At 44.5% G+C, this 24,136-nt stretch overlaps 1 protein-coding gene across 15 annotated transcripts in view; it reads right to left on the bottom strand.

Moving 5' to 3' along the window:
* DTNB (dystrobrevin beta) overlaps positions 1-24,136 on the bottom strand; it is a 387,737-nt gene that overhangs the window by 117,867 nt on the left and 245,734 nt on the right. For all 15 annotated transcript variants that reach the window (XR_005595613.1, XR_005595609.1, XR_005595612.1 and 12 more), the window contains one exon: positions 20,021-20,108. Coding sequence is in view for 9 of the 15 variants with exons in the window: in XM_039528646.1 (XP_039384580.1) it covers positions 20,021-20,108 (88 nt within the window). In the remaining 6 variants the exon portion in view is untranslated. The remainder of the gene's footprint in view (positions 1-20,020; positions 20,109-24,136) is intronic.

Genomic DNA, 24,136 nt, shown 5'->3' with positions numbered 1-24,136 from the left:
TACTTGGGGAGTGCCCCATGCTCGGAAGAGCTGGTGAGTGACCTTCGAGTGGAGCGACCACTCGTGTTCTGAGGAGAAAACCCTGCTCAAGCGATCGGCCTGTGTATTGTTGACGCCTGGCAGGTGGAAAGCCTTCAGGGAGATGTCGTGGGCTATACAGAACTCCCAGAGGCTGAGGGCTTCCCGGCAGAGGGCCGAGGACCTCGTCCCACCTTGCCTGTTGATGTAAAACATTGCAGCGGTGTTGTCTGTGAGAACTCTGACCACCTTGCCGCGTAGCTGTGAGCTGAATGCCACGCAGGCTAAGCATATCGCTCTGAATTCTCTGACGTTTATGTGAAGGGACAGCCCTGCGGCTGACCACATCCCTTGGGTCTGTGCATTCCCTACGTGGGCACCCCAGCCCAGGTCCGATGCATCGGACACTGGGTCTAGTGACGGGGCCGGGTCCCGGAAGGGAATTTCCTGGAGCATATTGGCCGGGCATGACCACCATTGTAGCGAGGCGATCACCGGCGCTGGAACCAATAGGACCTTGTCCAGTTTGTCCCGGGCCTGGGAGAACTCTGAGGCCAGCCAGAGTTGGAGGGGCCTCATCCAAAGTCTGGCGTGGCAGACCACATACATGCACACCGCCATGTGGCCTAGGAGCTGCAGGCATGCCCTGGCCGTGGTGACAGGGAACTCCATGACCAAGGCTATAAGCCCCTTCAGAGTCTGGAACCTGCCCAAGGGAAGGGAGGCTGTGGCCTTGGAGGCATCTAGGAGACCGCCTATGAATTCTATGCACTGCACCGGAACCAATGTCGACGTGGTCTCGTTCACTAAGAGGCCTAGGTTGGCACACGTAGCCAAGAGCAGGTCCACATGGTTCTGTACCTGGGGCCGCGAGCTGCCATTGAGCAGCCAGTCATCGAGGTAGGGAAATATCTGTACCCCTCGGCGTCTGAGGTAGGCCGCTACTACCGCCATACGCTTGGTGAACACCCTGGGTGCGGTGGACAAGCCAAATGGGAGGACCATAAATTGGCAGTGGTCCTGTCGTAGGGGGCTGCGTGTGGGTTGAGGTCGGGGTTACCAGCGACCTACCAGTACCATGGGAGCGGTATAAGCGGTGGTACCAAGAATGACTTCTGCCACGGGACCAGGACTCTGACGTCGAGGACTCTGCGACGGCTGGATCCGTGGCGACGCGGAGCTGGCGATCCCCACCAGGAGTCATGGGCACGGTGCCTCGAGATGAGAGAGCTGGAGCGTGACCGGTGACGGCGCCCATGTCGGGAGCGGCTTCGGCAGCTCCAACAAGAATGGGAGCGTCTATGGCATCTGTGTCTGTCCAGCTGATACTCTCTACTCGGCGTGGAGCGGTGCCTGGAGCTCTGCTCCAACAGCACCCGACCAGACAACCTGGTGGGTGACGAAAGCGGAGGCCAGAAACTGTGTCCTGACAGCACACTGAGCAGTGAGCAGACCCGAGAGCGGTCCCCTGCTTGCGTCTAGAGCGGGGCCCGGGGGCTGGTGGTACCCCAGGCACCTGCAAAGTCATAATGTCTTTGGCTGCCTGCAGGGCCTCTGGCATCAAAGGCATCCAGACATCCGGAGGGGCCTGAGTCGACGCAACCAGGCTGCTCCGTTCAATCTGAGTGGGAGCTCTAGAGCCCGGGGGCGAGGGGGGGAACTGGGGCTGCCTGACACGGGTCTAGCCTCACACCCTGTTTTTTCTCAACGCTTCTGAGAAGATGGAGCCTTTCTCTGCTTCTTCGACAGAGAGTGGTGCCGGCCACCGGAAGGTGCCAGGAGATCACTGCGCACCAAAGACGAAGTGACCGGTGTCGATTCCACTCAGTGTACCGGGGTCGGAGCCAGTGCCGATTCCATGAGAAGAGCCCGAAATCTAATGTCTCTCTCTTTTTTCGTCCGGGGTTTAAAGGACCTGCAGATCTTACAGCCGGGGGGAGACGGTTGGGAGATGTCCAGGCACTCTCCACACCAAATTTAAACATTGAGAGGGAGGACAACAGGATAAGAACGGATATAGCCAGAGGGAGGGGTTTGGACATAAGGAAGAGTGGGGGGATGGATACTAAACCAATAGGTCATACTGGTGGTACTGGGTCCCTACCAAATTGGGTAACAAAGGTGAGAGAAGCCAAACAGCAAAAATTAGGATGTTTGTTCACCAATGCGAGAAGCCTAGGTAACAAAATGGAGGAATTGGAGTTCCTGGCCCGAGAATTGAAACCAGATATCGTAGAAATAACCAAAACATGGTGGAACGGTAGTCATGACTGGAGTACAGGTATGGAAGGGTATGTGCTGTTTAGGAAAGACCGAAACAAAGGTAAAGGTGGGGGAGTAGCATTGTATGTCAACAATGAGGTGAACTGTAATGAAATAACTAGTAATGGAATGGATAATACGGAGTCTGTTTGTGCAATGGTCACATTGGGGAAGAAAACTACTAGAGCCTCCCCTGGGATAGTGATTGGGGTGTGCTATAGACCGCCGGGATCTAGCCTGGATATGGATAGAGAACTCTTTAATGTTCTTAAGGAGGTAAATACTAATAGGAACTGTATGATCATGGGAGACTTTAACTTCCCGGATATAGATTGGGGAACAAATGCTAGTAATAATAATAGGGCTCAGCTTTTCCTAGACGTGATAGCTGATGAATTCCTTCATCAAGTAGTAGCTGAACCGACGAGGGGGGATGCCATTTTAGATTTGGTTTTGGTGAGTAGTGAGGACCTTGTTGAGGAAATGGTTGTAGGGGACAACCTTGGCTCGAGTGATCATGAGCTAATTCGGTTCAAAATAAATGGAAGGATAAACAAAATTGCATCTGAGACTAAGGTTTACGATTTCAAAAGGGCTAACTTTACTAAATTAAGGCGACTAGTTAGGGAAGTGGATTGGACTAACATATTTAGGGATCTAAAGGCGGAAGACGCCTGGGATTATTTCAGGTTGAAGTTGCAGGAGCTATCAGAGGCCTGTATCCCGAGAAAGGGAAAACGGTCCTTAGGTAGCAGTTTTAGACTGAGCTGGATGAGCAAGCATCTCAGAGGGGTGATTAAGAAAAAACAGAAAGCGTACAAGGAGTGGAAGATGGGAAGGATCAGCAAAGAAACCTACCTTATTGAGGTCAGAGGGTGTAGGGATGCAGTGAGAAAGGCCAAAAGCCAGGTAGAAATGGAGCTTGCGAAGGGAATTAAAACCAATAGTAAAAGGTTTTTTAGCCATATAAATAGGAAGAAAGCCAAGAAAGAAGAAGTGGGACCGCTTAAAACTGTAAACGGAGTGGAGATTAAGGATAAGCTAGGCATGGCACAATATCTAAACGAATATTTTGCCTCGGTCTTTAATGAGGCTAATGAAGGGCTTAGGAATAGTGGCAGAGTGACTGATGGGAATGAAGGTGCGGGGTTGGAAATTACAATATCCGAGGTAGAAGCCAAACTTGAACAGCTTAACGGTAGTAAATCCGGCGGCCCGGATAATCTTCATCCTAGAATATTAAAGGAATTGGCGAGTGAAATTGCAAGCCCGTTAGCGATAATTTTTAACAAATCTCTAAACTCAGGGGTTGTACCGTTTGACTGGAGATTAGCTAATATAGTTCCTATTTTCAAGAAGGGGAAATAAGTGACCCGGGTAACTACAGGCCTGTTAGTTTAACATCTGTAGTATGTAAAGTCATGGAAAAAATATTAAAGGAGAGAGTAGTTACGGACCTTGAGGTCAATGGCAATTGGGACAAATTACAACATGGTTTTATGAAAAGTAGATCATGCCAAACCAACCTGATCTCCTTCTTTGAGAAAGTAACAGATTTTTTAGACAAGGGAAATGCGGTGGATCTAATATATCTTGATTTCAGTAAGGTGTTTGATACGGTACTGCATGAAGAATTACTGGTTAAATTGGAAAAGATGGGGATCGAAATGAAAATCCAGAGGTGGATAAGGAACTGGTTAAAGGGGAGACTGCAGCGGGTCATATTGAAAGGTGATCTGTCGGGTTGGAGGGAGGTTACCAGTGGAGTTCCTCAAGGTTCGGTTTTGGGTCTGATCTTATTCAATCTATTTATCACTGACCTCGGAACCAAAAGTAGGAGTGGGCTGATAAAGTTTGCGGATGACACCAAGTTGGGAGGTATTGCCAATTCGGAGAAGGACCGGGATATCCTCCAGGGAGATTTGGATGATCTTGTAAACTGGAGTATTAGTAATAGGATGAAATTCAATAGTGAGAAGTGTAAGGTTATGCATTTAGGGATGACTAACAGGAATTTTAGTTATAAGCTGGGGACGCACCAGTTGGAAGTAACGGAAGAGGAGAAGGACCTCGGAGTCCTGGTTGATCGCAGGATGGCTATGAGTCGGCAATGTGATGTGGCCGTTAAAAAAGCTAATGCGGTCTTGGGATGCATTAGGCGAGGTATTTCTAGTAGAGATAAGGAGGTGCTAGTCCCGTTATACAAGGCGTTGGTGAGACCTCATTTGGAGTAGTGTGTGCAGTTTTGGTCTCCCATGTTTAAGAAGGATGAATTCAAACTGGAACAGGTACAAAGAAGGGCCACTAGAATGATCCGAGGAATGGAAAGCCTGTCGTATGAAAGGAGACTTGAGGAGCTCGGTTTGTTTTCCTTAACCAAAAGAAGGTTGAGAGGAGATATGATTGCTCTCTTTAAATATATCAGAGGGATAAATACCAGGGAGGGAGAGGAATTATTTCAGCTCAGTACTAATGTGGACACGAGAACAAATGGATATAAATTGGCAGTCGGGAAGTTTAGGCTTGAAATTAGACGAAGGTTTCTAACCGTCAGGGGAGTGAAATTCTGGAACAGCCTACCGAGGGAAACAGTGGGGGCGAAGGACCTCTCTGGCTTTAAGATTAAGCTTGATAAGTTCATGGAGGGAATGGTTTGATAGGATAACGTGATTTAGTCAATAGGTTAATAACGTGCGACCACTGGTAATTAGTACCGAGGGTCAATGTTGGGATATTGAAAGTCTTTTTCCTGAGTGTCTGGCTGGAGAGTCTTGCCCGCATGCTCGGGGTTCAGCTGATCGCCATATTTGGGGTCGGGAAGGAATTTTCCTCCAGGGTAGATTGGCAGTGGCCCTGGAGGTTTTTCGCCTTCCTCCGCAGCATGGGGCAGGGGTCGCTTGCTGGAGGATTATCTGCTACTTGAAGTCTTTAAATCAGGATTTGGGGACTTCAACAGCTGAGTCAAGGGAGAGAATTATTTCAGGAGTGGGTGGGTCAGCTTTTGTGGCCTGCATCTTGCGGGAGGTCAGACTAGATGATCATAATGGTCCCTTCTGATCTTAAGTTCTATGATTCTATGATACAGCGGTTGCTGATGTGAGATTTGCCCAGGCAGTGGAGACAGTCGGTGTGCGGGTCACTTCTGGGCATCGAACGCCTGCAAGACTCGCACGATTTAAACCTTGGGGCCCGGGGCATGCCTCCTGGCCTGAACACTAACTAACTAACTAAACTGGAACTTTTATTGAACTAACTAACACAGGTACTACTAACGACAAAATGAGTTCTGGGACGAGCTGCAGCAAAGCTGGAGCAGGTAGTTCCGATGCACCGTCACTGGCGGGAAGAAGGAACTGAGGGTGGGGGGAGCGCGTGGCTCCCCTTATAGCGCTATGGAGGTGCCACTCCAGGGGTCGCAGCAGCGCTCCCCCTACAGGTACTGCTAAGGGAAAAAACTTCCGGCACCGGTGCACGTGGGGAGCACACACACCTACTGTGGAATACACATGAGCAAGCACTCGAAGAAGAACCCACAGATCCATAAATTGCTCCTGAAGGTCTCCATATATTAGGAGCACCATGTACATGCTATGGATGGGGAAGAGTGAGGCAAGGAAACTGACACCTGTTGTGGTAACAAAGCCCTGTGGTATAAGAGTGCCAGTGAATCCTAGCCTGGGCCTTGAGTTCCACCCCAAGTAGCAGCAAGACCAGTGCCAGGGCTCTTGGGTACTGAGGCTTAATATCTTGGTAAAGCAGTACTGGTGTTTTAAACCTGGAACCCAATGGCAGGGAAATAAGCAATCTCACCAACACTGATGAGGGCACAACTGGCACTTATTCCCCTTTCCTGGCACTAGAGGGAGCAAGAGAGGGTGCTAAAGCTTCCACAGTTCTGAAGAGACTGACTGTCTGCACCTGTCTCATCCTCCCTCAGCACAAGGAACTACCCTGAGCAGCCCATTTCAATAAAAAGGATTTGTCATGCACAGTCTGGCTTGAGGAAAACAAGAGTAATCTATTCAAAACTTTTCCAGAGCCAACAGAGATAAAACCAGGATCTAAGAGTGTCTAACTGGGTTCATTACATGTCAGGAGCTGTGCTCGCAGTATTCCAGCAAATAAACTATGATTATCGAAGAGAGAAGATGCACCAATTTAAGCAATAGGTTACATACTATAGTTAGTAGTTCTGCACTTTCATATTTGAGTTCCTTCAGAACTCTTGGGTGATGCCATCTAGTCCTGGTGACTGATGACTCTTTAATTTATCAATTCGTTCCAAAACTTCCTCTACATGATACCTCAGTCTGGGACAGTTTCTCAGTTTAGTCACCTAAAAAGAATGGCTCAGGTGTGGGAATCTCCCTCACATCCTCTATAGTGAAGACTGATGCAAAGAATTAATTTAGCTTGTGTGCAACAGCCTTGTCTTCCTTGAATGCTCCTGTAGCACCTCGATCATCCAGTGGCCCCACTGATTGGCAAGGTTCCTGCTTCTGATGTACTTCAGAATTCTTCTGCTGTTAGTTTTTGTGTCTTTTGCTAGTTGCTCTTCAAATTAGGTTTGCCTAATTATACTTTTATGATTGACTTGCCAGCGTTTATGTTCCTCAGTAGAATTTGACTTCCAATTATTAAAAGATGTCTTTTGTCTCTAACTGCCGCTTTTAACTTTGTTTAGCCATAGTGGCATTTTTTTGGGTTATCTTACTGGTTTTTTTTATTTGAGGGTACATACAGTGTGAGCCTGTGTTATGTATTTTTAAAAAGTTTCCATGCAGCTTTCACGCATTTCACTCTTGTGACCTTTCCTTTGATCTCCACTCTAACTCCTCATTTTTGTGTAATTCTCCTTTTTGAAGTTAATTCAAATTCATTCATTCATTATACATAGTTCTTTCATATTCCCTCTTTCTCATCTAATTTCTAAGGTAAACAATCCCAGACTTTTCAAACTATCTTCATATGAGTTTCTCATGCTTCTAATAGTTTTCATCACCCTTCTCTGAACCCATCTAATTCTTCAATATCTCTTTTGAGATGGGTGCATATTGGTCACCCTGTATTCTATATGAGCTCACATCCAGTGTTCAAATTCCTTATGCGGCCTAACATCATGTTTCCTTTTTTGCTTGCAGCACCACATAGGGTGACCAGGTGTCCTGATTTTATAGGGACAGTCCCGATATTTGGGGCTTTTTCTTATATAGATGCCAATTACCCCCCACCCCCGTCCCGATTTTTCACACTTGCTGTCTGGTCACTCTAGCATCACATTGAACCGGGGCCTTCACTGAGCTATCTACGATGATATGGAGGACCTTTTCCTGAGTTGGTACAGTTAATTTAGAATGCTGTAAGATGTATGAGTGGTTTAAACTTTTCACTCAAATGTACATTGCTTTGCATATAACACTGAATTTCATTTGCCATTGTGTTGCCTATTCACCTGGCTTGGTTAGGTCCCTCTGAAGTGCCTCACAGGTCTCTGGACTTGATTAACCTAAGTAACTTTCATAGAATCATAGAATCTCAGGGTTGGAAGGGACCTCGGGAGGTCATCTAGTCCAACCCCCTGCTCAAAGCAGGATCAAACCCAACTAAATCATCCCAGCCAGGGCTTTGTCAAGCCTGACCTTAAAAACCTCTAAGGAAGGAGATTCCACCACCTCCCTAGGTAACCCATTCCAGTGCTTCACCACCCTACTAGTGAAAAAGTTTTTCCTAATGTCCAACCTAAACCTCCCCCTCTGCAACTTGAGACCATTACTCCTTGTTCTGTCATCTTCTACCACTGAGAACAGTCTAGATCCATCCTCTTTGGAACCCCCTTTCAGGTAGTTGAAAGCAGCTATCAAATCCCCCCTCATTCTTCTCTTCTGCAGGCTAAACAATCTCCGTTCCCTCAGCCTCTCCTCATAAGTCATGTGCTCCAGCCCCCTAATCATTTTTGTTGCCCTCCGCTGGACTCTCTCCAATTTATCCACATCCTTCTTGTAGTGTGGGGCCCAAAACTGGACACAGTACTCCAAATGAGGCCTCACCAGTGCTGAATAGAGGGGAATGATCACATCCCTCAATCTGCTGGAAATGCCCCTACTTATACAACCCAAAATGCCATTAGCCTTCTTGGCAACAAGGGCACACTGTTGACTCATACCCAGCTTTTCGTCCACTGTAACCCCTAGGTCCCTTTCTGCAGAACTGCTGCCCAGCCATTCGGTCCCTAGTCTATAGCAGTGCATGGGATTCTTCCGTCCTAAATGCAGGACTCTGCACTTGTCCTTGTTGAACCTCATCAGATTTCTTTTGGCCCAATCCTCTAATTTGTCTAGGTCCCTCTGTATCCTATCCCTACCCTCCAGTGTATCAACCACTCCTCCCAGTTTAGTGTCATCTGCAAACTTGCTAAGGGTGCAGTCCACACCATCCTCCAGATCGTTAAGGAAGATATTGAACAAAACCGGCCCCAGCACCGACCCTTGGGGCACTCCACTTGATACCGGCTGCCAACTAGACATGGAACCATTGATCACTACCCGTTGAGCCCGACCATCTAGCCAGTTTTCTATCCACCTTACCATCCATTCATCCAGCCCAGACTTCTTTAACTTGCTGGTAAGAATACTGTGGGAGACTGTATCAAAAGCTTTGCTAAAGTCCAGAAATAGGATATCCACTGCTTGCCCCTCATCCACAGAGCCGGTTATCTCATCATAGAAGGCAATTAGGTTAGTCAGGCATGACTTGCCCTTGGTGAATCCATGCTGACTGTTCCTGATCACTTTCCCCTCCTTTAAGTGGTTCAGAATTGATTCCTTGAGGATCTGTTCCATGATTTTTCCAGGGACTGAGGTGAGACTGACTGGCCTGTAGTTCCCTGGATCTTCCTTCTTCCCTTTTTTAAAGATGGGCACTACATTAGCTTTTTTCCAGTCATCCGGGACCTCCCCCGATCGCCATGATTTTTCAAAGATAATGGCCAATGGCTCTGCAATCTCATCGGCCAACTCCTTTAGCACCCTCGGATGCAGCGCATCCGGCCCCATGGACTTGTGCTCGTCCAGCTTTTCTAAATAGTCCCGAACTACTTCTTTCCCCACAGAGAGCTGGTCACCTCCTCCCCATACCGTGCTGCAGAGTGCAGCTGTCTGGGAGCTGACCTTGTCTGTGAAGACAGAGGCAAAAAAAGCATTGAGTACACTAGCTTTCTCCACATCCTCTGTCACTAGGTTCCTCCTCATTCAGCAAGGGGCCCACACTTTGCTTGACTTTCTTCTTGTTGCTAACATACCTGAAGAAACCCTTCTTGTTACTCCTAACATCTCCGGCTAGCTGCAACTCCAAGCGTGATTTGGCCTTCCTAATTTCACTCCTGCATGCCTGAGCAATACTTTTATACTCCTCCCTGGTTATTTGTCCAATCTTCCACTTCCTGTAAGCTGTTTTTTTGTGTTTAAGACGAGCAAGGATTTCACTGTTAAGCCAAGCTGGTCGCCTGCCATATTTACTTTTCTTCCTACACATCGGGATGGTTTGTTCCTGCAACCTCAATAAGGTTTCTTTAAAATACAGCCAGCTTTCCTCGACTCCTTTCCCCGTCATGTTATTCTCCCAGGGGACCTTGCCCATCAGTTCCCTGAGGGAGTCGAAGTCTGCTTTTCTGAAGTCCAGGGTCTCTGTTCTACTGCTCTCCTTTCTTCCTTGTACCAGGATCCTGAACTCGACCATCTCATGGTCACTGCCTCCCAGGTTCCCATCCACTATTGCTTCCTCTACTATTTCTTCCCTGTTTGTGAGCAGCAGGTCAAGAAGAGCTTTCCCCCTAGTTGGTTCCTCCAGCACTTGCACCAGGAAATTGTCCCCTACACTTTCCAGAAACTTCCTGGATTGTCTGTTCACTGGTGTTTTGCTCTCCCAGCAGATATCAGGGTGATTAAAGTCACCCATGAGAACCAGGGCCTGTGATCTAGCAACTTCTGTTAGTTGCTGGAAGAAAGCCTTGTCCACCTCATCCCCCTGGTCTGGTGGTCTGTAGCAGACTCCCACCACGACATCACCCTTGTTGTTCATACTTCTAAATTTAATCCAGAGACTCTCAGGTTTTTCTGCAGTTTCATACCGGAGCTCTGAGCAGTCATACTGCTCTCTTACATACAACGCAACTCCCCCACCTTTTCTGCCCTGCCTATCCTTCCTGAACAGTTTATATCCATCCACGACAGTACTCCAATCATGTGAGTTATCCCACCAAGTCTCTGTTATTCCAATTACATCATAATTCCTTGACTGTGCCAGGACTTCTAGTTCTCCCTGCTTGTTCCCCAGGCTTCTTGCATTTGTGTATAGGCATGTAAGATAACTCACTGATCGTCCTGGTGTCCCAGTATGGGGCTGGAGCCCTCCCCTCTTGCACTCACCTACTTGTGCTTTCTCCCGATATCCCACTTCCCCACTTACCTCGGGGTTTTGGTCTCCTTCCCCTGGTGAACCTAGTTTAAAGCCCTCCTCACTAGGTTAGCCAGCCTGCTTTCAAAGATGCTCTTCCCTCTCTTCGTGAGGTGGAGCCCGTCTCTGCCTAGCAATCCTTCTTCTTGGAAGACCATCCCATGGTCAAAGAATCCATAGACTAATAGAAATGTAGGGCTGAAAGGGATCTTGAGAGGTTATCAAGTGCAACCTCCTGCGTTGAGGTAGGAACAAATAAACCTAGACCTGACAGGTGTTTGTCCAACCTGTTTTTATAAACGTCCAATGATGGGGATACCACAACCTCCCTTGGATGCCTATTCCAGAATATAACTACCCTTTTAGTTAGAAACTTTTTCCTATTACCTAACCTAAATCTCCCTTGCTGCATCTTAAGCCCATTACTTCTTGTCCTACCTTCAGTCGACATGGAGAACAACTGATCACTGTCCTCTTTATAGCAGCCCTTAGTCTATTTGAAGACTGTTAGCAGGTCCCTCCTCAGTTTTCTTTTCTCAAGACTAAACATGCCCAGTTTTTTTAACCTTTCCTCATAGGTCAGGTTTTCTAAATCTTTTATCATATTTGTTGCTATCCTCTGGACTCCCTCCAGTTTATCCACACCTTTCCTAAAGTGTCGTGCCGAGACTTGGACACAATACTTCAGCAAAAGCCTTACCAGTGCTGAGTAGAGCAGGACAATTAGCACCCAGGTCTTACATACAACATTCCAGTTAATACACCCCAGAATGATATCAGCCTTTTTCGCAACAGCATCACATTGTTGACTCATATTCAATTTGTAATAAATTATAACCCCTAGATCCTTTTTAGGAATTCTACCACCTAGCCAGTTATTCCCCATTTTGTAGTTGTGCATTTGATTCTTTCCTTCGTAAATGTAGTACTTTGCAATTGTCTTTATTGACTTTTATCTTCTTGTTTTCAGACTAATTCTCTATTTTGTGCAGGTCCTTTGTGTCTTCTACAAATTTTACTGCTTCATTATTCATCGCATTCCAGATAATTCAAAATATTTAATAACACCTGACCTCATAAAGAACCTTTAGGCTCATAAGAACATAAGAAAGGCCGTACCGGGTCAGACCAAAGGTCCATCTAGCCCAGTATCTATCTACCCACAGTGGCCAATGCCAGGTGCCCCTGAGGGAGTGAACCTAACAGGCAATGATCAAGTGACCTCTCTCCTGCCATCCATCTCCATCCTCTGACGAACAGAGGCTAGGGACACCATTCTTACCCATCCTGGCTAATAGCCATTTATGGACTTAGCCACCATGAATTTATCCAGTCCCCTTTTAAACATTGTTATAGTCCTAGCCTTCACAACCTCCTCAGGTAAGGAGTTCCACAAGTTGACTGTGCGCTGCGTGAAGAAGAACTTCCTTTTATTTGTTTTAAACCTGCTGCCTATTAGTTTCATTTGGTGACCCCTAGTTCTTGTATTATGGGAATAAGTAAATAACTTTTCCTTATCCACTTTCTCAACATCACTCATGATTTTATATACCTCTATCATGTCCCCCCTTAGTCTTCTCTTTTCCAAACTGAAGAGTCCTAGCCTCTTTAATCTTTCCTCATATGGGACCCTCTAAACCCCTAATCATTTTAGTTGCTCTTTTCTGAACCTTTTCTAGTGCTAGAATATCTTTTTTGAGGTGAGGAGACCACATCTGTACACAGTATTCGAGATGTGGGCGTACCATGGATTTATATAAGGGCAATAATATATTCTCAGTCTTATTCTCTATCCCCTTTTTAATGATTCCTAACATCCTCATAGAATCATAGAATCATAGAATTCAAGATCAGAAGGGACCATTATGATCATCTAGTCTGACCTCCTGCTAGATGCAGGCCACATAAGCCGATCCACCCACTCCTTAGCAAGCGACCCCTGCCCCATGCTTCGGAGGAAGGCGAAAAACCTCCAGGGCCACTGCCAATCTTCCCTGGAGGAAAATTCCTTCCCGACCCCAAATATGGCGGTCAGCTGAACCCCGAGCATGCGGGCAAGACTCTCCAGCCATACCCTCTGGAAAAAGGTTATATCATATCATTGACCCATTGTACTATTTACAAGTGTGGCACTTAATTGACCTATTGACTAAGCCCGTTATCCTATCATACCATCTCCTCCATACACTTATCTAGCTTAATCTTAAAGTCATGGAGGTCCTTCGCCCCCACTGTTTCCCTCGGTAGGCTGTTCCAGTATTGCACTCCCCTGATGGTTAGAAACCTTCGTCTAATTTCAAGCCTGAATTTCCTGACTGACAATTTATATCCGTTTGTCCTCGTGTCCACATTAGCACTGAGCTGAAATAATTCCTCTCCTTCCCTGGTATTTATCCCTCTGATATATTTAAAGAGTGCAATCATATCTCCTCTTATCCTTCTTTTGGTTAAGGAAAACAAACCGAGCTCCTCAAGTCTCCTTTCATACGACAGGCCTTCCATTCCTCGGATCATTCTAGTGGCCCTTCTTTGTAGCTGTTCCAGTTTGAATTCATCCTTCTTAAACATGGGAGACCAAAACTGCACACAATACTCCAAATGAGGTCTCACCAACGCCTTATATAACGGGACTAGCACCTCCTTATCCCTACTAGAAATACCTCGCCTAATGCATCCCAAGACCGCATTAGCTTTTTTAACGTCCACATCACATTGCCTACTCATAGTCATCCTACAATCAACCAGGACTCCTAGGTCCTTCTCCTCCTCCGTTACTTCCAACTGGTGCGTCCCCATCTTATAACTAAAATTCTTGTTAGTCATCCCTAAATGCATAACCTTACACTTCTCACTATTGAATTTCATCCTGTTACTAATACTCCAGTTTACAAGGTCATCCAAATCTCCCTGGAGGATATCCCGATCCTTTTCCGAATTGGCAATACCTCCCAACTTGGTGTCATCCGCAAACTTTATCAGCCCACTCCTACTCTTGGTTTCCAGGTCAGCAATAAATAGATTAAATAAAATTGGACCCAAAACCGAACCTTGAGGAACTCCACTGGTAACCCCCCTCCAACCTGACAGTTCCCCCTTCAATACTACCCTCTGAAGTCTCCCCTTTAACCAGCTCCTTATCCACCTCTGGATTTTCATTTCGATCCCCATCTTTTCCAATTTAACCAGTAATTCTTCATGCGGTACCGTATCAAACGCCTTACTGAAATCCAGATATATTAGATCCACCGCATTTCCCTTGTCTAAAAAATCTGTTACTTTCTCAAAGAAGGAGATCAGGTTGGTTTGGCACGATCTACCTTTCGTAAATCCATGCTGTAATCTATCCCAGTTGCCATCGTCTCATGCTCCGGAACCACTCTCTCTTTTAAGATTTTTTCCATGACTTTGCATACTACAGATGTTAAACTAACAGGCCTGTAGTTACCCGGGTCACTTTTTTTCCCCTTCTTGAATATAGGAACTACATTAGCTAATCTCCAGTCAAACGGTACAACCCCCGAATGTAGAGACTTATTAAAAATTATCGCTAACGGGCTAGCAATATCACTCGCCAATTCCGTTAATATTCTAGGATGAAGATTATCCGGGCCCCCCGATTTACTTCCGTTAAGTTGTTCAAGTTTGGCTTCTACCTCAGATACCGTAATGTCTACCCCCATATCTTCATTCCCATCGGTCCCTCTATCACTATTCCTGAGCCCTTCATTAGCCTCATTAAAGACCGAGGCACAATATCTGCTCAGATATTTTGCCATTCCAAGATTATCCCTAATCTCCACTCCGTTTAAAGTTTTAAGCGGTCCCACTTCTTCTTTCTTGGTTTTCTTCCTATTTATATGGCTAAAAAAACGTTTGCTATTGGTTTTAATCCCCTTCGCTAGGTCCATCTCCACCCGTCGCTTTGCCTTTCTCACTGCTTCCCTACACCCTCTGACCTCAATAAGGTAGGTTTCTTTGCTGATCCCTCCCATTTTCCACTCCTGGTACGCTTTCTGTTTTTCTTAATGACCCTCTAAGACGCTTGCTCATCCAGCTCGGTCTAAAACTGCTACCTACGAGCCGCTTTCCCTTCTCGGGATACATGCCTCTGCCAACTCCTGCAACTTCAACCTGAAGTAACCCCAGGCGCCATCTGCCTTTAGATCCCTAAATATGTTAGTCCAGTCCACTTCCCTAACTAGTCGCCTTAATTTAGTAAAGTTAGCCCTTTTGAAATCGTAAACCCTAGTCTCAGATGCACTATTGATTATCCTCCCATTTATTTTGAAACGAATTAGCTCATGATCACTCGAGCCAAGTTTGTCCCCTACAACAATTTCCTCAACAAGGTCCTCACTCACCAAAATCAAATCTAAAATGGCATCCCCCCTCGTCGGTTCAGCAACCACTTGATGAAGGAATTCATTAGCTATCACGTCTAGGAAAAGCTGAGCCCTATTATTATTACTAGCATTTGTTTCCCAATCTATATCCGGGAAGTTAAAGTCCCCCATGATCAAGCAGTTCCTATTAGTGTTTACCTCCTTAAAAACATTAAAGAGCTCTCTATCTGTCTCCAAGCTAGATCCCGGCGGTCTATAGCACACCCCAATCACTATCCTGGGTGAGGCTCTGGTAGTTTTTTTCCCCAATGTGACCATTGCCCAGACAGACTCTGTATTATCCATTGCATTGCTAGTTATCTCATTACATTTCACCTCATTATTGATATACAATGCTACTCCCCCACCTTTACCTTTGCATCGGTCTTTCCTAAACAGCACATACCCTTCCATACCTGTACTCCAGTCATGGCTACCGTTCCACCATGTTTCGGTTATTCCTACGATATCCGGTTTCAATTCTTGGACCAGGAGCTCCAGTTCCTCCATTTTGTTACCTAAGCTTCTTGCATTGGTGAACAAACATCCTAATTTTTCCTGTTGGGCTCCTCTCACTCTTTTCACCCAACTCGGTAGGGACACAGTACTTCCAGTATGACTTGTAGATTTTAAGGACAAGAGGTCATCTAGTCCAGTCCCCTGAACTCAGGACAGGACTATGTAATAACTATTGATGTCTATATATTATGGCATTTCTAGTACCTTTAGCTGGAAGAGCCCAGAGGAATCTGGCATGTGGATTTAGGAATGTGAAAAACATAGGTGATTTTGAGGTTGCAGATAGGAAAACCCAGAGAATCCCTGCTGCATTATCATTAACTTAGCTGAGAATTCCCTCAGCATTTCCATCAGGACATGGACTCTATATGCATCCTTCAGTTCAGCAGCAATGAACTGGAGTTCCTGCAGCCGCACCTACTCACTCCTGACCAGTGTTCCCCTTTCATCCAAATTAATTGCCAAAAGATATCATAAGGAACTTGGAGAACAGCAGAACTAAGAATTTAGTGAGAGTCAATAGAAGGTTAGCTGTTTATATCAAGGTTAATAAATATCTGGCTTTTTTCACACTAGCTGATGTCTTCCCATGGGAATGCAGTAGCATTTATACTGACAAACTTCCCCAGGTATTCAGCTGGTAAGATCTTCTCTGAACTACAGCCAGGTTCTATAAAAGCCACCTAAATATGCCAGCAAATCCCTTGTCCCGTGTTGCTTCCCGCAGCCCCCATTGGCCTGGAGCAGCAAACTGTGGCCAGTGGGAGCCGCGATCGGCTGAACCTGTGGACGCAGCAGGTAAACAAACCAGCCCGGCCCACCAGGGGCTTTCCCTACACAAGCGGCAGCCCCAGTTTGAGAACCACTGCTCTAGCAGCATGAATGCTGCTTGCTACCTCTGTCAGAATAAATACTCTCATCACCTCCTCCTGCAGTGTGTATGCCCTTTCACTAGCTCCATCAGTATGCATTCATACAGTGATCTGAATTCCTGAAGGGGTTATGAGCAGATCTTTTCCTTTTGTAGAGCTTTAATAACAAGAAATGTTTTAAAATTCTAGAAATGGACACATCAGCTCCTCATTATCCCTTTGATGGGGCTGTCAAGTAAATTTCTTTATTTGAATTTTCTGAAGTCGTTCAATTCCACTACACACACGTATTGCTGTAGGGATACAGTATTTAAGTGGCTGTTCTCTGTTGGTAGGAATGGGAAATGTGGAAATTCTCAGTAATCTTTGTGTAAAACTTAAAGTTGCTGAGAAGCTTAATCATTTCTTTGGATCAAGCTTCACTACAGAGAGTGCTGGGGAGACGTCTATCCCTGACCTATTCTAAGTTAATAAAGGTGAGGTACTCTCAGAGATTGGTGATGTCAGAAAAAGATGTACTGAAATAAATCAGTGATTTAAAAACCAGAAAGTCATCCAGTCCAGATGGTGTATATCCAAGAATTCTGAAGGAGCTCATGTATTAAGTGGCTTAGCGGGATAAAAGAGAACTGGTTGACAGTTATTTAGACTTTCAAAAGGTACTTTGATAAGGTACCTTACAAAAGGCTATTAAAGAAGCTAAGTCATTATGCAGTGAGAGGCAAATTATTGTCATAGATCAAAAACTGGCTAAGAGATAGGAAACAAAGAGTAAGAATAAATGGTGAATTTTCATTGTGGCAAAAGGTTAACAGCAGGGAGCCTAATTATACCCCAAATTAAGAAAAACAGTAAAAGAACTAAAAAAGAGCCACCGTGGCTTAACAACCATGTAAAAGAAGCAGTGAGAGATAAAAAGACTTCCTTTAAAAAGTGGAAGTCAAATCTTAGTGAGGCAAATAGAAAGGAGCACAAACACTGCCAACTTAAGTGCAAGAGTGTAATAAGAAAAGCCAAAGAGGAGTTTGAAGAACGGCTAGCCAAAAACTCCAAAGGTAATAACAAAATGTTTTTTAAGTACATCAGAAGCAGGAAGCCTGCTAAACAACCAGTGGGGCCCCTTGACGATGAAAATACAAAAGGAGCGCTTAAAGACGATAAAGTCATTGCGGAGAAACTAAATGGATTCTTTGCTTCAGTCTTCACAGCTGAGGATGTTAGGGAGATTCCCAAACCTGAGCTGGCTTTTGTAGGTGACAAATCTGAGGAACTGTCACAGATTGAAGTATCACTAGAGGAGGTTTTGGAATTAATTGATAAACTCAACATTAACAAGTCACCGGGACCAGATGGCATTCACCCAAGAGTTCTGAAAGAACTCAAATGTGAAGTTGCGGAACTATTAACTAAGGTTTGTAACCTGTCCTTTAAATCGGCTTTGGTACCCAATGACTGGAAGTTAGCTAATGTAACGCCAATATTTAAAAAGGGCTCTAGGGGTGATCCCGGCAATTACAGACCGGTAAGTCTAACGTCGGTACCGGGCAAATTAGTCGAAACAATAGTAAAGAATAAAATTGTCAGACACATAGAAAAACATAAACTCTTGAGCAATAGTCAACATGGTTTCTGTAAAGGGAAATCGTGTCTTACTAATCTATTAGAGTTCTTTGAAGGGGTCAACAAACATGTGGACAAGGGGGATCCGGTGGACATAGTGTACTTAGATTTCCAGAAAGCCTTTGACAAGGTCCCTCACCAAAGGCTCTTACGTAAATTAAGCTGTCATGGGATAAAAGGGAAGGACCCTTCATGGATTGAGAACTGGTTAAAAGACAGGGAACAAAGGGTAGGAATTAATGGTAAATTCTCAGAATGGAGAGGGGTAACTAGTGGTGTTCCCCAAGGGTCAGTCCTGGGACCAATCCTATTCAATTTATTCATAAATTATCTGGAGAAAGGGGTAAACAGTGAGGTGGCAAAGTTTGCAGATGACACTAAACTACTCAAGATAGTTAAGACCAAAGCAGATTGTGAAGAACTTCAAAAAGATCTCACAAAACTAAGTGATTGGGCAACAAAATGGAAATGAAATTTAATGTGGATAAATGTAAAGTAATGCACACTGGAAAAAATAATCCCAACTATACATACAATATGATGGGGGCTAATTTAGCTACAACGAGTCAGGAAAAAGATCTTGGAGTCATCGTGGATAGTTCTCTGAAAATGTCCAAGCAGTGTGCAGAGGCGGTCAAAAAAGCAAACAGGATGTTAGGAATCATTAAAAAGGGGACAGAGAATAAGACTGAGAATGTATTATTGCCCTTATATAAATCCATGGTACGCCCACATCTCGAATACTGTGTACAGATGTGGTCTCCTCACCTCAAAAAAGATATTCTAGCACTAGAAAAGGTTCAGAAAAGAGCAACTAAAATGATTAGGGGTTTGGAGAGGGTCCCATACGAGGAAAGATTAAAGAGGCTAGGACTCTTCAGCTTGGAAAAGAGAAGACTAAGGGGGGATATGATAGAGGTATATAAAATCATGAGTGGTGTGGAGAAAGTGGATAAGGAAAAGTTATTTACTTATTCCCATAATACAAGAACTAGGGGTCACCAAATGAAATTAATAGGCAGCAGGTTTAAAACAAATAAAAGGAAGTTCTTCTTCACGCAGCGCACAGTCAACTTGTGGAACTCCTTACCTGAGGAGGTTGTGAAGGCTAGGACTATAACAGCGTTTAAAAGGGGACTGGATAAATTCATGGTGACTAAGTCCATAAACGGCTATTAGCCGGGATGGGTAAGAATGGTGTCCCTTGCCTCTGTTCGTCAGAGGATGGAGATGGATGGCAGGAGAGAGATCACTTGATCATTTCCTGTTAGGTTCACTCCCTCAGGGGCACCTGGCATTGGCCACTGTCGGTAGACAGAGACTGGGCTAGATGGACCTTTGGTCTGACCCGGTACGGCCGTTCTTATGTTCTTATGTTATGTTCTCTTGAGGTCCCTTCCAGTCCTACACTTGTACGATTCTATGTACTGTGTAAAGAAGTTTTTCCTTTATCAATTTCAATTTTTTGTCTTTTTAATTCATTGGATTCCCCCTTTTTTCTTGTATTGTCAGACAACGTAAATAGGGACTGATTTACATTCTCTGTAGCATGTGATATTTTATATGCCTTTCTCATGTGTCCTCCTATTTGTCCATTCTCTACACTATATAGGACTAGTCTTTCCATGCTTGCAATCATGTTGCCATTTCCTGGACATTTTCCATTTCTTCCCTAACCTTCTTGATAAGGTGGTATTCATGCTATAAACAGCAAGAGAGGAGTGGAAAGGGAAATAATGCCTCGTTTTACATCAGCTAAGCAGAAAAAAAGACAATTTGACTCAATTTAGCACACTGTTAAGATGCTAATCAAAGCTCTGAAAAACATTTTGCTACCTTCCTTAATAAGAAAAGAGCCAGAGAAAATCAAATTGGAGAGTCAATGCATTTACTTACTGCATTTCCAGCTTCTGCAGCCAGCCTGGCGGCATATCGGGCAATGAGTCTGTGCTCCTCATCAAGTCTGCTAGGGCTGTCCAAGACACTGCCAAAGGAACGAAAAGTCAACACATCCCCATCAGTACACATGGCTTCAGCACTGGACATTACGCTCTAGATGTCAAAGAAAAGGATGCAGCAGTATGTAGCATCCAGTTAATCTGAAATGAAAAACCCCTCTTAGAAACCATCTAGACCATGCCCTTCTCCCAATCTCGAACACAGGGGCTAGCACAAGATTGTTCTCTCAGTAGTCTATTCTTCAGGGGTTTCTCCAGCCTAGTGTTAAATATTTCAAACAATAAGTTTCCAAAACTGGAAAAAAAAACCTATAAAAAGATTGTTAGCAAAAAATATACTGTTTTTCCAAGGATATTTTTAATAGACCCCGATCAAAACGGGTAATTAAACTGAATGGTGAAGGTGGAAAGTCCTGTATTTATAAGATCTATGTGACAAATGTCAAATTGAGAATGGTTTCCAAAAAGAAAAACTGAGTAAATCATGCCAACCAGAGAAGAAATCGCTTTGTAACTGAAAAAGAAACTAAAATGCAGAAATACTGCTGATAGGCCAGCCTGGCAGGAGTAAAATGTACAAGGCATGCAAGGATTCGAGTTTGAGACCTAGAATTTGTCTTTCCCTCCATGGCTGACATAGGTTGAGGATGCTGCAGAGATAGCACTCTTAGGGCTTGACCTGACTCCGCCTACTTTCAGCACATGTTGGGTCAGGACAATACGGCTGCAGGTGCAGAGATAAGGACCTCACTTCACTCTGTAGAAATATTACTGCAGCTGTCTTGGGAGAAACAGTAAACAGGCTCTGGAGGAAAATGTCTACAGCAATTCTGACCCACAGTGACAGCACCATGGAACAGCAGGAAAAGTTGGAAGTTGAAGGCTGGAGAAGCAAAAGCAAAAATAGGAACTCTGGTGGTAAACATACAAACGGCCACACTGGGTCAGACTAATGGTCCATCTAGCCCTAATCCTGTTTTCTGACAGTGGCCAGCACCAGATGCTTCAGAGGGAATGAACAGAATGGAGCAATTATCGCAGGATCCATCCCCTGTCATCCAGTTCCAGAATCTGCCAGTCAGAGGCTTAGGGACACCCAGAGTGTGGAGTTCCATCCCTGACCATCTTAGCTAATAGCCATTGATGGACCTATCCTCCATGAATTTATCTAGCTCTTTTGAACCCAGTTATACTTTTGGCCTTCATAACATCCCCTGGCAACTAGTTCCACAGCTTGACTGTGTTGTGGGAAGAAATACTTCCATTTGTTTCATTTGAATCTGCTGCCTATTCATTTCACTGGGCGACCCCTAGTTCTTGTGTTATGAGAAGGGGTAAATAACACTTGCTTATTCACTTTCTCTACACCAGTCATTATTTTATAGACCTCAATCATAACCCACCCTCCCCGCCCCGCGGTGTCTTTTTTGCAAACTGAACAGTCCCCGTGTTTTTAATCTCTCCTCATATGGAAGCTGTTCAATACCCCTAATCATTTTTGTTGCCCTTCTCTGCACCTTTTCCATTTTTAATATATCATTTTTGAGATGGGGCAACCAAAACTGCACACAGTATTCAAGGTGTGGGCGTACCATGGATTTATATAGTTGCATTATAGTATTTTCTGTCTTATTATCTATCCTTTTCCTAATTGTTCCTAGGATTGTTAGCTTTGTTGACTGCCGCTGCACATTGAACAGATGTTTTCAGAGAACTATTCACAATGACTGCAAGATCTAGTTCTTCACTGGTAACAGCTAATTTAGACCTCATCATTTTTACATATAATCGGGATTATGTTTTCCAATGTGCATTACTTTGCATTTATCAACATTGAATTTCATCTGCCATTTTGCCGCCCAGTCACCCAGTTTTGTGAGATTCTTTTGTAACTCTTTGCAGTCACCTTTTCACTTAACTATGTTGAGCAAATTTAAGAACATAAGAATGGCCATACTGGGTCAGACCAAAGGTCCATCTAGCCCAGTATCCTGTCTTCCGACAGTGGCCAATGCCAGGTGCCCCAGAGGGAATGAACAGAACAGGGAATCATCAAGTGATGCATCTCTGTCATCTATGTCCAGCTTCTGACGAAGTGGGTATTCACCCACGAAAGCTCATGCTCCAATACGTCTGTTAGTCTATAAGGTGCCACAGGACTCTTTGTCCCTTTAGTCAGAGGAGAGGTGTCAGAGGTTATATCTTACACAGCAGGGAAGCGTGAGGAAGCCGAATGAAGGTAATGCTGTAATTTACACCAGTTCAGATATACCTCTGAATTTGGCCTACTGCGTATCCATAAACAGAATAATCTGAAGATATTCAGTGATCTAGGTGCACTGATACTAGAGAAAGAGGGGCCTGTAAGGTAAGGTGAAAATTTAGGAAAGTAGTCTTACGAGAGGAGATAAACCACTGTATTGGCCTTGATGATCTTCCCCTGTTCCTATCTCCCACTCACCCCCATAACACTGTATATTCAAAACACATTTTCTGGACCATGGCACATTTTTATTGTAGGTCCACCTTCCCTACCTTGCTTTCTGAATTTGATTTTGAGACCTGTGTGGATTTCATCAGCAATTTAAGCTGTTTGACCCCTTCTTTCTAGTCAGCTCTCTTGCTGCAGGACCTTTCATTCCCTTCTCCCTTTGTTCATGATTTGGTATCTCTTATCTGTGTCTCAATTCCTGAAACAGTTTCTCTTTATGCTAAAATGTATGAGAAAAAAATTCTTCAAAAATTAATATTGTAATGGAGAAAATCTAAGGTTTCTTCTTCATTACTGTCAGAAGTCTTATGTGTGCAGAAAGGTACTTGAGTTCAAACTTGCCTCTTATACCTCAGACTTCCACATGTCAATTAATACAGAACTCAGGCTTCACACATGGAAACAGAAGGCACAATTCACCATTCAGTACAATACACATGTACCATATCTAACAATGCTGTAGGACTATTATAAAGGGTATTAAACAGCAATCTATGAAATGTCACAGAATCCTATATCCTGCTTCATGAAGTAAAGAAAAATCATTCACTTGTAAAAAGAACAGGAGTACTTGTGGCACCTTAGAGACTAACAAATTTATTTCAGCATAAGCTTTCGTGGGCTAAAGCCCACTTCATCGGATGCATAGAATGGAACATACAGCAAGAAGGTATTTATACATACAGAGAATATGAAAAGGTGGAAGTAGCCATACCAACTGTAAGAGGCCAATCAATTGAGATGAGCCATCATCAGCAGGAGAAAAAAAACTTTTGAAATGATAATTGAGATGAGCCATAGAAGGTGTGAGGATACTTAACATGAGGAAATAGATTCAATTAGCGTAACCTAACCTACCCTGAAAGATGCTCTCTCACTCTCACAGATCTTGGGGGACAGACCAGTCCTCGCTTACAGACAGCCCCCCAACCTGAAGCAAATACTCACCCAGCAACCGCACACCATACAACATAAACACTAACCCAGGAACCTATCCTTGCAACAAAGCCTGGTGCCAACCCTGCCCACATATCTATTCAAGTGACACCATCATAGGACCTAATCACATCAGCCACGTTATCAGGGTCTCATTCACCTGCACATCTACCAACGTGATATATGCCATCATGTGCCAGCAATGCCCCTCTGCCATGTACACTGGCCAAACCGGACAGTCTCTATGCAAAAGAATAAATGGACACAAATCTGACATCAGGAATCATAACATTCAAAAACCAGTGGGAGAACACTTCAACCTCTCTAATCACTCAGTGACAGACTTGAAGGTGGCAATTTTACAACAAAAAAACTTCAAAAACAGACTCCAAAGAGAGACTGCTGAACTTGAATTAATATGCAAATTAGATACAATTAACTTAGGTTTGAACAGAGACTGGGAATGGTTGGGCCATTACACTAATTGAATCTATTTCCCCATGTCAAGTATCCTCACACCTTCTATGGGTCATCTCGATTATCACTTCAAAAGTTTTTTTTCTCCTGTTGATGATGGCTCATCTCAATTGATTGGCCTCTTACAGTTGGTATGGCTACTTCCACCTT

The sequence above is a fragment of the Mauremys reevesii genome, linkage group 3, assembly GCF_016161935.1.
Source record: "Mauremys reevesii isolate NIE-2019 linkage group 3, ASM1616193v1, whole genome shotgun sequence".
In the NCBI taxonomy this organism is placed as follows: domain Eukaryota; kingdom Metazoa; phylum Chordata; order Testudines; family Geoemydidae; genus Mauremys; species Mauremys reevesii.
This window is presented reverse-complemented; position numbering and strand designations above follow the sequence as displayed.